This window comes from Tenrec ecaudatus, chromosome X (assembly GCF_050624435.1).
Source record: "Tenrec ecaudatus isolate mTenEca1 chromosome X, mTenEca1.hap1, whole genome shotgun sequence".
Taxonomy (NCBI): Eukaryota; Metazoa; Chordata; class Mammalia; order Afrosoricida; family Tenrecidae; genus Tenrec; species Tenrec ecaudatus.
In genome coordinates, this window is record NC_134548.1 from 142,245,958 (window position 1) to 142,259,274 (window position 13,317).

General features: G+C 44.1%; 1 protein-coding gene across 4 annotated transcripts in view; it reads left to right on the forward strand.

Annotated features, from left to right (window-relative positions):
* Positions 1–8,153: 8,153 nt before the first annotated feature.
* The window catches only part of OCRL (OCRL inositol polyphosphate-5-phosphatase), a 60,798-nt gene continuing 55,634 nt past the window's right edge, over positions 8,154–13,317 (forward strand). For 3 of the 4 annotated variants that reach the window (XM_075539517.1, XM_075539518.1, XM_075539520.1), the window contains exons 1-2: positions 8,154–8,365; positions 8,610–8,690. In XM_075539517.1, coding sequence (XP_075395632.1) covers positions 8,328–8,365; positions 8,610–8,690 — 119 coding nt within the window. In that variant the 5' untranslated portion in view covers positions 8,154–8,327. The remainder of the gene's footprint in view (positions 8,366–8,609; positions 8,691–13,317) is intronic. The other variant, XM_075539519.1, reaches the window with a different exon arrangement.

Genomic DNA, 13,317 nt, shown 5'->3' on the forward strand with positions numbered 1-13,317 from the left:
ACATCAGTATTAGCTCCCCAACAACCCCCCCCCCAATGCCTCCCCTGCTATACCCCCTAGGAGCCCGTAATTCAGTTACTGTCTCTATACATTTACCTGTCCTGGATCTCATAGACAGGTGGCAGATGCAGTTAGATTGAAATTTAACACCTTATCCTTTGATCTCCCTTTTAAATTTGATCTAGTTTTTAATATTTCCTGCTTTCCTTTTGATTGAGGCTTTTCTCTGTTTTGCTTGGTTATTGTTGGTATTTTTATTGTAATTTTTTGGTGTTTTCTTTTTTAAAAGTTTTTCTGTATATGAAATCACATACTGTTAAAAATCACTTGTGTGTGAATGAGATGTGGGTTTACATTTCAGATAATCAAGTTTGTATTCAATAGTTTAAACTACTTATCAATACCCCCCAAAGGCTTGCCCTGCCCCTGCTTTGATTTCTCTTCTCCCTTTTGTGGATTACTGTGGTCCCCCAACCCTATAGCCTGTTGCCTCATCTGCCTTCCCTGGCCCTCCCCACCTTGGCAGCCTCCTAAATCCGTAATCCAACGTATGAAAGTCTTTGGCTTTTTTGGTGACTGATTTCACACTGCATAATATTCTCCCAGTTAATCCAGGCCGTGAGGTGCTTCATGGATTCATCAGTTTTGGTGATGCCTAACACTTCATCGTGTGTATGTACTAAAGTTTCTTGATCTACTATTTTTCTTAATTCAATACTTTTATTGGGGCCTCTTACATCTCTTTTCACAATCCATACATTCCTTGATCCACTCTTCTGATTGTTGTCTCATGTACTTTGAACATGTTACCAAGAAGGACCAGTCCCTGAAGGAGGATATCATGGTTGGTAGCATAGGTGATCAGCCAAAAAGAGGAATCGCCTTAAAGAGATGGATTGACACAATAACTGCAATAATGGGCTCCAACATTACGATGCTTGTGAGAGTGGTGCGGAGCTGGACAGATTTCTGTTCAGCTGTACTTGTGGTCGCTGAGTCAGAACTGACACTGTGACGCCCAGCAACATCTGTCACTGTCATCCAGTCGATCCTGAATCATAGCCACCCTAGACTAGTAATGGACAAGGCACTACACCTTTCTGAGTCTGCATCTTCTCAGCTTGAAAATGGAGATAATACATGAACAAAAAAACTGATGCATGAGAACGGTGATGTGGGAGAATATTGTGAATATCGTGGACTGCCAGATAAATGACTCATTAGAAGAAGTATAGCCAGAATGCTCTTTGGGTGTGTCACCAGGAAAGACTAGTTGCTAGAAAAGACATCATAGTAGTTGTCACTGTTGGTGGTGGAATTGGTGTTGTTAGGAGCTACCTAGTTGGCTCCAACCCATAGCAACCCCGTGCACAACAGAATGACACACTGCTTGGTTCTGCGCCATCCTCACAATTATTCCTGTGCCTGAACCCATTTGTGGCAGCCAGTGTGCCAATCCATGGTAGTGAGGGCCTTCCTCTTTTTCGCCACCCCTCCACCTTACTAAAAATGATGTCCTTCTACATGGATTTATCTCTCCTGACAATATGTCCAAAGTATGTTGAGAGGAAATCTTGCCATCCTTGGCTCTAAGGAGCACTCTGGTCTTCGTTGTTCCAATACAGATCAGGGTGTCCTTTTATCAGTCCATGATACTATCAATATTCTTCTCCCGCACAATTCCAATGCATTTATTCTTTTATGGTCCTCCTTATTGAATGTCCAACTTTCACATTCATGTGATTCAAGGGAGAGTACCATGGCTTGGATCAGGTGCACCTCAGACCTCAAAGAAACATCCAAATGACAAGACCTCTTCAATACTCTAAAGAGGTCTTGTGCAGCAGATTTACCTAATGTAATTCATAATTAGTCATTAAAATGGAGAAACCAGCATGAGATGACGATTGACACACCTGCCAAAACACCAACCCTAGCATGGCTTTAACCCCAAATTAAACCCTTTGTCCTTGAGTGCAAGTCCCAATCACAACAACTCTGCAGGACAGGGTCGCACTGCCCCTAGGGTTATCAAGCCTATAAATCTTTATGGAAGCAGATTGCTGCACCGTTTGACCTTGGAACAGCGTGTGGGTTCAAACTGCCAGCTGTTCAGCTGTCAGCTACATACTTAACTGCTGCATCACTGGAGTTGCTTCCCAAGGCTGTAATAATTAAATGGAGTTATGTATATAAAATCTGTTAGATACTGTAGAGGGTCAGTGGAAAAAGAGAAAGATTGTCCTTGAGATGGATTGACACAGGTGGCCACATAATAATTTTGAGAACCAGTCCATGTTTCTTTCTGGTGAACATAGGGTTGATATGGATGAGAACCAAGTCTGTGGTCCCTAACAACAATAACAACAACACGTGAAACCCAGAGCAGGGTTTCTTTCACACAAAGAGTTTTCATGGTTAGCTATTAGGATTATTACTGTTACTGCTATAACAACATCTACTTAGTACTTGTTTTTGGTTTGGTTTTGCTGTTAGAAAATTATTAGTGGGGGGAGGGGAGACTCCGGATAGGGCAAGATATGACAAAATAACAGTGTATAGATTACCAGGGGCACATGAGGGAGGGGGGAATGGGGAGGGAGGGGAAAAAAAGGACCTGATGCAAAGGGCTTAAGTGGAGAGCAAATGCTATGAGAATGGTTGGGGCAGGGAATGTGAGGATGTGCTTTGTACAATTGATGTATGTAAAAGTATGGATTGTGATAAGAGTTGTATGAGCCCCTAATAAAATGTAAAAAAAGGAAAAAAAAGAAAATTATCAGTTCCCCTATGAGACCTTATTTTGTAATGTCCTCATCTCAACATATCAATTTCTATATGGCCTTTTGTTGTACACTTAACAAATATTTATTGGCTACGTGCTACATACCAGGCACAATTCTAGATGCTGGGGGTATGATAGACTCAGAAGACATAGCTCACCTTTTCTCTAGGGCTGATCACCTTGGCTCCTTCTCCTTCCAAATTGCTGAAGCATCATGCTCCCAACCGATTAGTCTCCCTCTTCTAGCATCTGAAATATCCTCCCTCTTCCCCGACTCCTTCTCCATTGCCTTAAAGTGGCTCTGGCTTTGTTAAGAACCTCTGTTTGACCCTTCTAATGGATTTAATTAAAATATTTCACGCCTTTTTATTTCTAAACCTCTTCCAAGATGTGGTCTCTCATCTCCATTCCCTCATGATGCAATTCTCCTCAACGCATTGGAAGCTTATTCCTCCCCTCGCCACTATTACAACCACGCATTTGCCAGTCTCCAGCGAACTCCTTGATGCATCCAAAGCAGGTCTCGGGCCCTCATTTTCCTTGCCCTCTTTTCAGCACGTGGCACTGCTGACCCCTCCCTCTATCTCTTTGTCTTTAGTTTGCATTTCTCCAGATTGCAGGAAAGCCCGTGGAATAATGTATTTATATATCCAGGCTCCCTATCCCCGTTCCATCTAATCTTACAACGGTAATGTTCAGATTGCATTCCAAGGAATACCATATATACTCGCGTAGAAGCCGAGCCGAGTATATCCACCAAGGCACCTACTTTTCCCACAAAAACTGCGTAAATTTGTGCTAAAAGACTCGGCTTATACACGAGTGTATATGGTAATTGCTGCTACTACTACTTTTGTAGTGGTTGGTCATCTGTGAGCACCCCTCTTTAATCCCAGTCCTCATCCTCCCTTACATTAGGTGATGACCACGCCCTTACATGTTTTCTGTACCTCTACTGCAGAGCCATGTTGCCATAGCAACAGATAAGATTTTCCAACTACGTCAATCGGTGGTTCTCGACTTTCCTAATGCCGTGACCCTTTAGTACAGTGCCTCATGTGGTGGTGACCCCAACCATAAAATTATTTTCATAACTGTAATTTTGCTACTGTGATGAATTGGGCGACACCTGTGACAGGGTCATTCAACCCCCCCAAAGGGGTCATGACCCACAGGTTGAGAACCACTAGCATAAATGGTCTATGAGTACTGTACACGTTTGGCAATGTACTCTTTGTGTTCAGCATTATGTTTGTTGAGCCTGAACCACACTGACACATGTAGCGCTACTTTCATTTCAAAATAGTAATCAACTTCATGAATACCATAATTGACTGATCGATCCATTCATTTGCCAATGGACTTTTCCCTTTGTTTTTTTTTTTTTTTGGTCTTTTTCTTTTTTGAGATTGCATGTCTTCTGGTGCACAAAGGCTAGAGTTTTGCTGGGGGCCTTGTTGGTGCAGTGGTTATGAGTTGGGCTGTGAATCACATGGTTGGAAGTTCCAAACCAGCAGCAGCTCTGAGGGAGAAAGAAGGGACTTTCTATTCCCGAAAATAGTTACAATCTCAGAAGCCCACAGAGGGTTGCAATGGGTGTGCCATGCTGTACAAAGTAAAGGTGTCATTGTGGTGACTAAGGTGTGCATAACCTGTCATGACTTTGTCATGGCCAGATATGCATTCAAAAGGTGTACAGTGAAAAAGGAAGCTGGAAGAAGAGTTGATGTGTAGGAACTGTGGTGTCTGCAAAGAATATTGTATAGAAAGTGAACTAGCAGAAGAATGAACAGATTGGCCTGAGAAGAAGTATTAGCAGAGTGCTCTTTGGACCTGTAAGTCTAATTGATTAAAAAGGACACCATGGCTAATAAAGTAGAGGGTCAACAACAATGAGGGACATTCTCAATTAGCTGGATTGACAGAAATGGGCTCAAAACATAGCAGTGGTCTTGAAGTTGGCTCGGGACCAGGCAACATTTAATTCTGTTGTTGATAAGATCACCATGAGTTGAACCAAGTGGATGAAAACTAACGGTAGCTAAGAGTAGAACTGCTGTTGGAGGGTATTGCATAGTCAGCTTTATTAGACATTATTAAGTTAGTTGCTCTTAAAGCAGTTCTGCCGACTTTCACTCCTTGTAGCAGTGGATCAGAGTTCTGTTTGTTCTATATCATCTTTGTTTTCCATTCCCTTCCATTTTATCTAGCATGATGACCTTTTCTAGGGACTAGACTCTCCTGATAACATATCCAAAGTGCATGAGATGAGTCTTGCTTACCTTGCTTCTAAGGAGCATTCTGGTTGTACTTCTTCAAAGACAGATTTGTTTGTTCTCCCAGCAGTCCATGGTCCTGTCAATATTCTTCACTAACACTATAATTAAAATGTGTTCATTATTCCATGGTCTTCCTTATTCATTGTCCAGCTCTTGTGTTCATTTGAGGAATTGGAAAGTACCATGGCTTAGAGCAGGTAAATGTTAGTCTTCAAAGTGACACCTTTTCACTTTAGCACTTTCTTTATTTACTTACTTTAACACGTTAAAGAGGTTTTTTTTTTTACAGTAGGTTTGTCCAATGATATCTGCCATACGACTTCTTGACTGTGGCTTCCATGGACTTGAGACAGTGTACTAGATAGGGATGAGGTGACCCTAAGGAAAAAAATAAACAAGAAAGAGCTATAGGGAGCTTGTGTACCTGGGGTGAGAACTCTGAATGCTAATGTTAGGTAAAGTAAGCTGGGAAGGCCTTACTGAGAAAGTGAGATTTGAGCCTGGCCTGAAAGCTATGAGGGTACGAAAGAGGAAGCAACGGTTGCAAAGGCCACGAGGTATTACTGTGTCTGTCAAATCCAAGTACGACTAGCATTGGGAATCGAGGAGGTCAGAAAGCTGATGGCAGTGAAAGATATAGAACCTCATAGGTCCCCTTTTGTTAGTTATGTCAATCGAAAATATCTACTCCCAGTCTGTGGTTTTTCTCTTAATTTAAAGTAATTTTGAAATTTAATATGTTAAATATATTGATCTATCCCTTATTTGTGCCTCCTTGTATCTTAAGTAATCATTCTTATTTCCTATTTTAAGGCCATAAATACATGCTATTTTCTTGTGAACATTGTAACATTTTGCTTTTCACACTTAAATCTTTAATCTACCTGGAATTGATTCTGCCCCCCTCTATGGAATGAGGTAGGAATCAAGTGGATAATTTTTATTTATGGATAATGAATGGTTCTAGTACTATTTAGTAGATGATCTGTTCTTTGCCCATTGATTTGAAATGTCGCATATGCTGAATATTATCTTTCCATATGTGAGTGAATCTGTTTTGAAACTCTGTGTTCTAGCCTACTGGTCATACCATGTTCATCCCATACTGTGTTAGTCACAATAGTTAAAATCAGTCTTTTAAAAAAAATCATTTTATTTGGGGCTCATACAACTCCTATTACAATCCATGCATCCAATCCATTGTGTCAAGCACATTTGTTTCCCCCATCATACCCAAAATATTTGCTCTCCACTTAAGCCCTTAGTATCAGCTCCTCATTTCCCCCCTCTCCCCTCTCTCCTCTCCCTCATGAACATTGATAATTTATTAATTATTATTATTTTGTCATGTTTTACACTGTCCAACATCTCCGTTCACCCACTGTTCAGTCTTGATAACTCTTCCTTCACAGATTCTGAGCAGATATATAACCCAATTTGTTATGGATTCCATTGTGCCCCCTCCAATATGTGACTGCAAACTCCATCCCTGTGGCTGGAATCTCACTCACAAAGAGGATTTCTTTGTTTTGTTCATAAGACCCATCACCAAGTAGGATGAATTCTAAATCTAATTGCTTCTGAGTTGAAAACAATAAACAAAACCCCAGCAGATCAGACTCAGAGAACTTGTGCTTTTGTGGTATAAATGGGTAAGTGATGGACCACTAACCGAGAGGTTGGCGGTGCAAATCTGCCTAGAGTCACCTGAGAAGACAACCTGGTAACCTGCTGCTTTCTGAAAAGTCACAGCTTTGAAAACCCTAGAGAACTGCTCTACTTCCCACCTTTGAGTTGCCATGGATCACACTTGGCCTCCAGCACGGTGAGACAATAAAGTTTTGACCTTTAAAGCCACCCACGTGTTACATTTTTGTTTCAGCAGCACTGGCCAACTAAAACGCAATGAAAACATTACTCAGGAAAGAATATTCTTAGATTGTGAACAAAGTAAAATGGGGAGCCATCGAGTCAATTTCAACTAATACCGACTCCATAGGGCAGCGTAGGAGCCCTGGTGGTGTAGTGGTTACAAGTCAGGCTACAAACTGTAAGGTCAGTAGTTCGAAACCACCAGCTGCTCTGCAGAAGAACAAGTTTCCAACTCCCACAAAGAAGAAAAACGCTCTGCTCTCGTGAAGAGTTACAGTCTCAGAAACTCACAGGGGGCAGTTCTACCTTATTCTATATGGTCGCTATGAGACGCCATCGACTCGATGGCAGTGAGTTTGGTTTGGCTTTTATAGGACAAGACAGAACCACCCTTATGGGTTTTCCAGACTAATGCTACCAGAGTAGAAGGCTTTCTGTTGTGGAACGGCTGGCAGTTTGGAATTTCTAACCTTGCCCTTGTTAGCAGCCCAACATATAACCCACTACGCCACCAGGGGGAGAACAAAGTCAAAATGACTTGTCTGAGAAAGAATGTAGGGAGTAGGGTAAGATACCCAAGGTTTCCAAGAAAGCATCAGTGGTATGAAAGAAAACAAGGAATGTAAAAACAATCCCAAAGAAATATTAACAGAGCTTGCTGATTGACTCGATTCAGGGAAACTAGGAGAGAGGATGAAAACACAGGGCGTTGCATTTTCCAGTCTGGGATGGCTGTGTGAAATGGATATGTTTCGGTATACACTGTGATGTTAACAATGGGATGTCTTTGGTAAGAGGTCTGGGTCAGGTGTATATGGACATGGCTTTGGAGTCATGGAAAAGGAGGAACAAAGCTCAAAGCTTTGTGGGGGCTCCCATTTAAGGGGTGGAAGAAAGCAGAGGGCAGGCAAACACACCTGAGGGGGGAGATTATTAGCAAGGTCTTGGATGACATTCATAAGGATTTTGGGACTAGATGATGTAGGTCCTATTAGCCCAGCACCTTTGTGAGTTCTCCCCTAGGTAGGACTAGTTGCTATTTCTGTGCTCATTCTCACAGTCCCCAGAACCCCTCGGGTGTCACAGATAGCATTTAGAACGAATTCTTTGCTGGACCTGGTAGAGAAGTCCCCTTCTGGTCTCTAGCTGCAGTTTCGGAGCTTGGCCACAGAGGGCGGACTCTGCGGCGGCCTGGAAAACCGGCGGCGGCTCCAGTCGCCGCTCTCTCTCCGGTCAGGCTCCGGGCTCCCGATTCCCAGCTTCCAGCTCCCGGCGCTGAGCCGCTCCTCCAACGACGCGCAGCGGCGGCGGGTGGGGGAGAGGACACGGGGGGCCAGCGACGTCCGATCCGCCTGCAGCCCGCAGCCCCGCTGAGGCCGGAGGCCGCCGGGATGGAGCTGCCGCTGCCGGTCGGAACCCAGCCCCTTGCTGTATCCGCCTGAGAGGAGGGGGAAGGGAGGCCGCGCGGGGCCCAGGGTGGCGGCCGGGGGACTGCAGAATCCCGGGACGCGGGTGGGGACGGGCGGGCCCCCCGCGGCCCAGCCATGCCACGGGTGCGGGGTGGCGTAGGAGGCGACTCCGGGTGGGGAGGGCGGGGGTCGGGGGAGGTTCCGTGCGCAGCGCGCCACCCTTCCCGGCCGCCTTCTAGAGGAGACCCTTAACCAGTGCCCCCATACTGTCGAGGGTATGGAGATGAAGGGCCCCCTCCGGGAGCCTTGCGTCTTAACCCTAGCCCGGAGGAACGGGCAATATGAGTGAGTAACCCCAGGATCCCACTGTGGGCCAACCTGCCATTACCCCCCCACACACACACCCAAACCGCGAACCCCCCACCCACACCCCAACCGCGACCCCCCCACCCGCTCCCCCCATCGCTGCAGGTCTCCCGCCTCAGCTGCATAGGCAACAGGTTCGGGTCCAGGTGTGAAGCGCCAGGGCTTTGCGACAGGATTGTGCATGGAATTCCCTAGCTTCTTGCTTGGGCCGGGCAGTGGTTAGGTGGGAGGACTTCACGGGCAGGGAAGTAGGAAGCCTGGGTTCTTTTTCTTAGGTTCCTGCGGCCGCCACTGCCCTGTGTTGTGTAACCTTGGCCAAGGCCTTTAAAGCTTAGCTTCTTCCTCGGTTAAATAAGACTGAACTGCCTTCCCTTAGAACCTTTGGAGTTATAACGGGGAGAGTAATCTATGTGAAAAATAGGGACGCAGAAGATGTTATAGAAAGGCCTCATGGCAAAAGTTACAGACTTGCCTTTTCATAACCCCATTCAACTGGTTCCTCCAGTCTTCCCAGGCTCCAATCTGCACAATTTCAAGATTCCTTGCGGTGAGGTAGAGGTATGCATCATCTTTAATTCAGTGGCTTTAATGTAATGGCCTAGTTGAAGGCCTCAGTTGAAGGCTTGACTCAGAAAAGAAAATTGTCTCTGTGGAAGTGAAATGACATTTGGCATTTTTTCACTGTGTGTATTACCTTTTGCTTGACATTTAGGCTCAGGAAATACTGGTGATGGATCAAAAGATGGTTTTGATAAGGTATCACTGTCGCTGCTAATCACCTTGCCTCAAACATCTCACCTCAAAAGTACCCAGGGTGACCAGGACTTATAAGCTCCTATCCCTGTGTGCCCAAGTGACCTCCCTTGGGTGCCCACTGGTTTCTTGAGGTCAGATTTCTTCTGAGTTTAGGTGTTGACTTCTTTTTGATCTTGTCATCGCCCAAGATTGGGTTCTGCCGAAACACCATTTCCTGCGGCCCTCACTTTCACAGGCTCTAGCATGTGTCTGGCTGGCTGATTGACACGAGAGAAATCCCCATGGGCCACTGCTGAGACTGGAGCCACTTCAACTGGACCTTCTTTGGTTCTGTGAAGTAGTTCTCTAGGTCCTGCTGGCGTCGTTCTGTTGCTGTGGGAACTTCCTGGTGTTGTCCCAATTTCCTCAAACCCTAGAAGCCCTATTTCAGAAAAACAAATTTAACTGAATAGTGAATTGATACCTGGACCACCACCACCAAGGCTAAGATGGGGTGGGGAGAACACAGGATTTGGAATGCACAGACCTGCCTTGACATCTCAGTTTCATTGCTTTTGAAACGGGACCTTTGAGCACCATGTTGCGTGACTCAGTTTTCTCTTTTGTAAAAACCAGATGCCGAGGATTTAATCAAATAGTTTCCTTCTTGAGATGGCCATGGTCCCGGAGCTGGCCCCTTGGTTGCACAAGGTTGGAAGACTGTGCAGCTCATAAAGCGACTGGCCTTGGGAAAAGTGCTTCACCTGGGCTGAGCACTTCTATTAAAGTACTTTTAAACTTTACACTGTAGCTCTCCTGACTCTGTATCCCCTCTCCAGAGAAATCAAATTCTTGTATTCTAGGTCTGTAGACATCTGTGGAAGCAGTAACCAGCATTCAGTAGCTTACTAACTGCCAGGTCCTCACCAGTCGGTTCATTTAGCTCTCCTGGGGTGTTCTACATGTGTGGAAATGGAGGTTCAGAGAGGTTAGGTCACTTGCTCACAGGAAGTATCAGAACTGAGTTTTGTAACAGCCCTTGCAACAGCCCTGTTGCCTCCTAGAGATGTTGCCGTCTCAATCAGGAACTGACTGGAAATACCTTAGCAGAGAAGCTTTTGTGACAACACTTTCATAACACTATCTCGAAGTCATGTCTTTTGGGGTGCCCTTCTCTTATTGAGGGTCCCAAATTTCTTTTACCTTTTGACTTTTAAGAAACTAAGAACTTGAAGTTGATCATCATCTCTAGTTTGCTCACAGCCATGAAGGAATTTGACTTGAGAGGCCATTCAAAAGTGTTTAAAAAAGTGTCTTTTGGAAATGGAAGCAAACCTGTCCATTCTTTTAAGGATAAGTGGTTATGATAGAAGCTGTTGGTTTACCTTAAATCTTCCTTGAACCAGTCAAAGGATTTTTCTCCCTAGGGCTAATGGGGAGTCCACATGGCAGTTTGTTCCTTTCTGTATGAAACGGCCAGATCTGGGTTTCATGGTCTTGCCCTTAATATTATACACACACACACGCACATACACTTCTATCCACTCACACGCGCAGAAATAGATGTATGTATTTAGAAATATGTATATAAAGAGAAATACATATATAAAGACATTTCTGTATCTATATTCTTAAATGTAGTTATTTCTGTATATATAGGTACATATGCAGAAAGATATTTCTGCTCTGATTTTGATGATTCTTCCAGTGAAGTAGAATTGTTCCCACCATTTCTTTGTTCCAAGATGGTCTTTTAAATTTCAATGAAAAGTATTCTCCTCATGTTCAACCCCCTTCCCTGCCTACTGAGATTATATTGGTTCATATTCATTTACCGCAAAGTCAGCTCGTCCTCCTTGACCCTTGATTCATAAACATTTTTTATCACGCATCTGGCCTCCACCAAAGTTTACAGGGTTCCAGGGACCTCTGAGTCCCTAGTTTTGCCAGCTAAGAAAGACAGAGCTTTCTATTCCTATAAAGAGTTACAGTCTCGTAAACTCAAAGGGACAGGTCTACCCTGTTCTGAGTCGGCATAAACTCAATGGCAGTGAGTTAGGTGGGGTACTTTTTGAGAAAGCTCTACCCGATTTTCTCCAATTACCTTAAAATGTCAACCTCTACAAACAAAGCAAACAGGATCACAGCAGAAAGGCAGCGTCCTTTCTTTTATTTCCTTTAGTTCCATCTTGGAGCCCAGTCGGCCCGGTGATTAACGTGTTCAGCTGTTAGCCAACAGGTCAGTGGTTAGAGCCCACCCACCACTCTGAATGGCAGTCTGCTTCTGTCAAGGTTTAAAGCTGTGGAAACCTTTAGGGCAGTGCTTTTCAACCTTCTTAATACCACGACCCTTTAATACAGTTCCTTATGTTGTGGTGACCCCAACCATAAAGTGATTTTCTTTGCTACTTCATAACTTAATTTTGCTACTGTTATGAATCATATTGTAAATATTTGATATGCAGGATATAGTTTCATTGTTATAAATTGAACATAGTTAAAGCATAGTGATTCATCACAAAACAGTATGTTGTTGTATATTGTGAAATATTTGTTTCTAATGACAAATCAAAGAAATTTTGTCTTGAAGCATGGTGTAGCAGGAGTAACAGTCTTCACGCCAGGTGCTTGTATATGGACCTATCTGCTTGTGGGTGGACCCGCCTGGAGACGGATAGAAGATCGGTGTCTCGGTTCCTAAGATCATCAGAAATGTGTTTTCCGATGGTCTTAGGGGACCCCTGTGAAAGGGACATTCGACCCCCAAAGAGGTCACGACCCACAGGTTGAAAACCACTGCCTTATGGGAAAAGCAAACTCTGTTCTATCAGGTCTCTGGGAGTAGGAATGGATTTGAGGGAAGTGGGTGAGTTTAGGTTCATCTAAGCAACTTCCCCAGGCCTTCCCCTTCCTGATGAATACATTGCAGGGTGGGAGTGGGGTGTGTGTGCAGGATCCAAAAAGCGAAAATAGTAAGCCCCCAAAAGATAGCATAATAGAAATCAAAACCTTCCAAACAAATAGTTTTAAGGTCCGAATAGCCATATTTAAAATTTAGCCTCTATTCATAGCTTAGTTAAGCTAGTTCATTTATTCCACAAATATTTATTGAATGCCTGTAGACAGAATACAAAACGCAATATGATTGGGTCCTTGCTTTTCAGGAGCTCAAATCAGTAGAAGAGGAGAAATACTGATATAATACACACACCCCCCTAAAAAAAACAAACAAAAAAACTCCTCACTGTCATCCAGTCTATGCTGACTTATAGTGACCCGGTGAGGGTAGGACAGGGTAGAACTGCCCCTGTGAGTTTCTGAGATGATCACTTTTTTTAAAAAACATTTTATTAGGGACTCATCCATCTCTTATCACCATCCATACATACATCAATTGTGTAAAGCACATTTGTACATTCATTGCCCTCATCATTCTCAAAACATTTGATCTCCACCTCAGTCCCTGGCATCAGCTTCTCGTTTACCCCCCCCTCCCCACTCCCCCTCCCTCATGAACCCTTGATAATTTATAAATTATTATTTTGTCATGTTTAGCCCTGTCCGACATCTGTCTCCCTTTACCCACTTTTCTGTTGTCCACACCCCAGGGAGGAGGTCACATGTAGATCCTTGTAATCGGTTCCCCCTTTCCAACCCACCCTCCCTCCACCCACCCAGTATTGCCACTCACACCACTGGTCCTGAAGGTATCATCCATGCTGGATTCCCTGTGTTTCCAGTTCCTATCTGTACCAGTGTACATGCTCTGGCCTAGCCAGATTTGCAAGGTAGAATTGGGATCATGATAGTGAGGCGGCAGGAAGCATTTAGGAACTAGAAGAAAGTTGTATTTTTCATCGTTGCTACATCG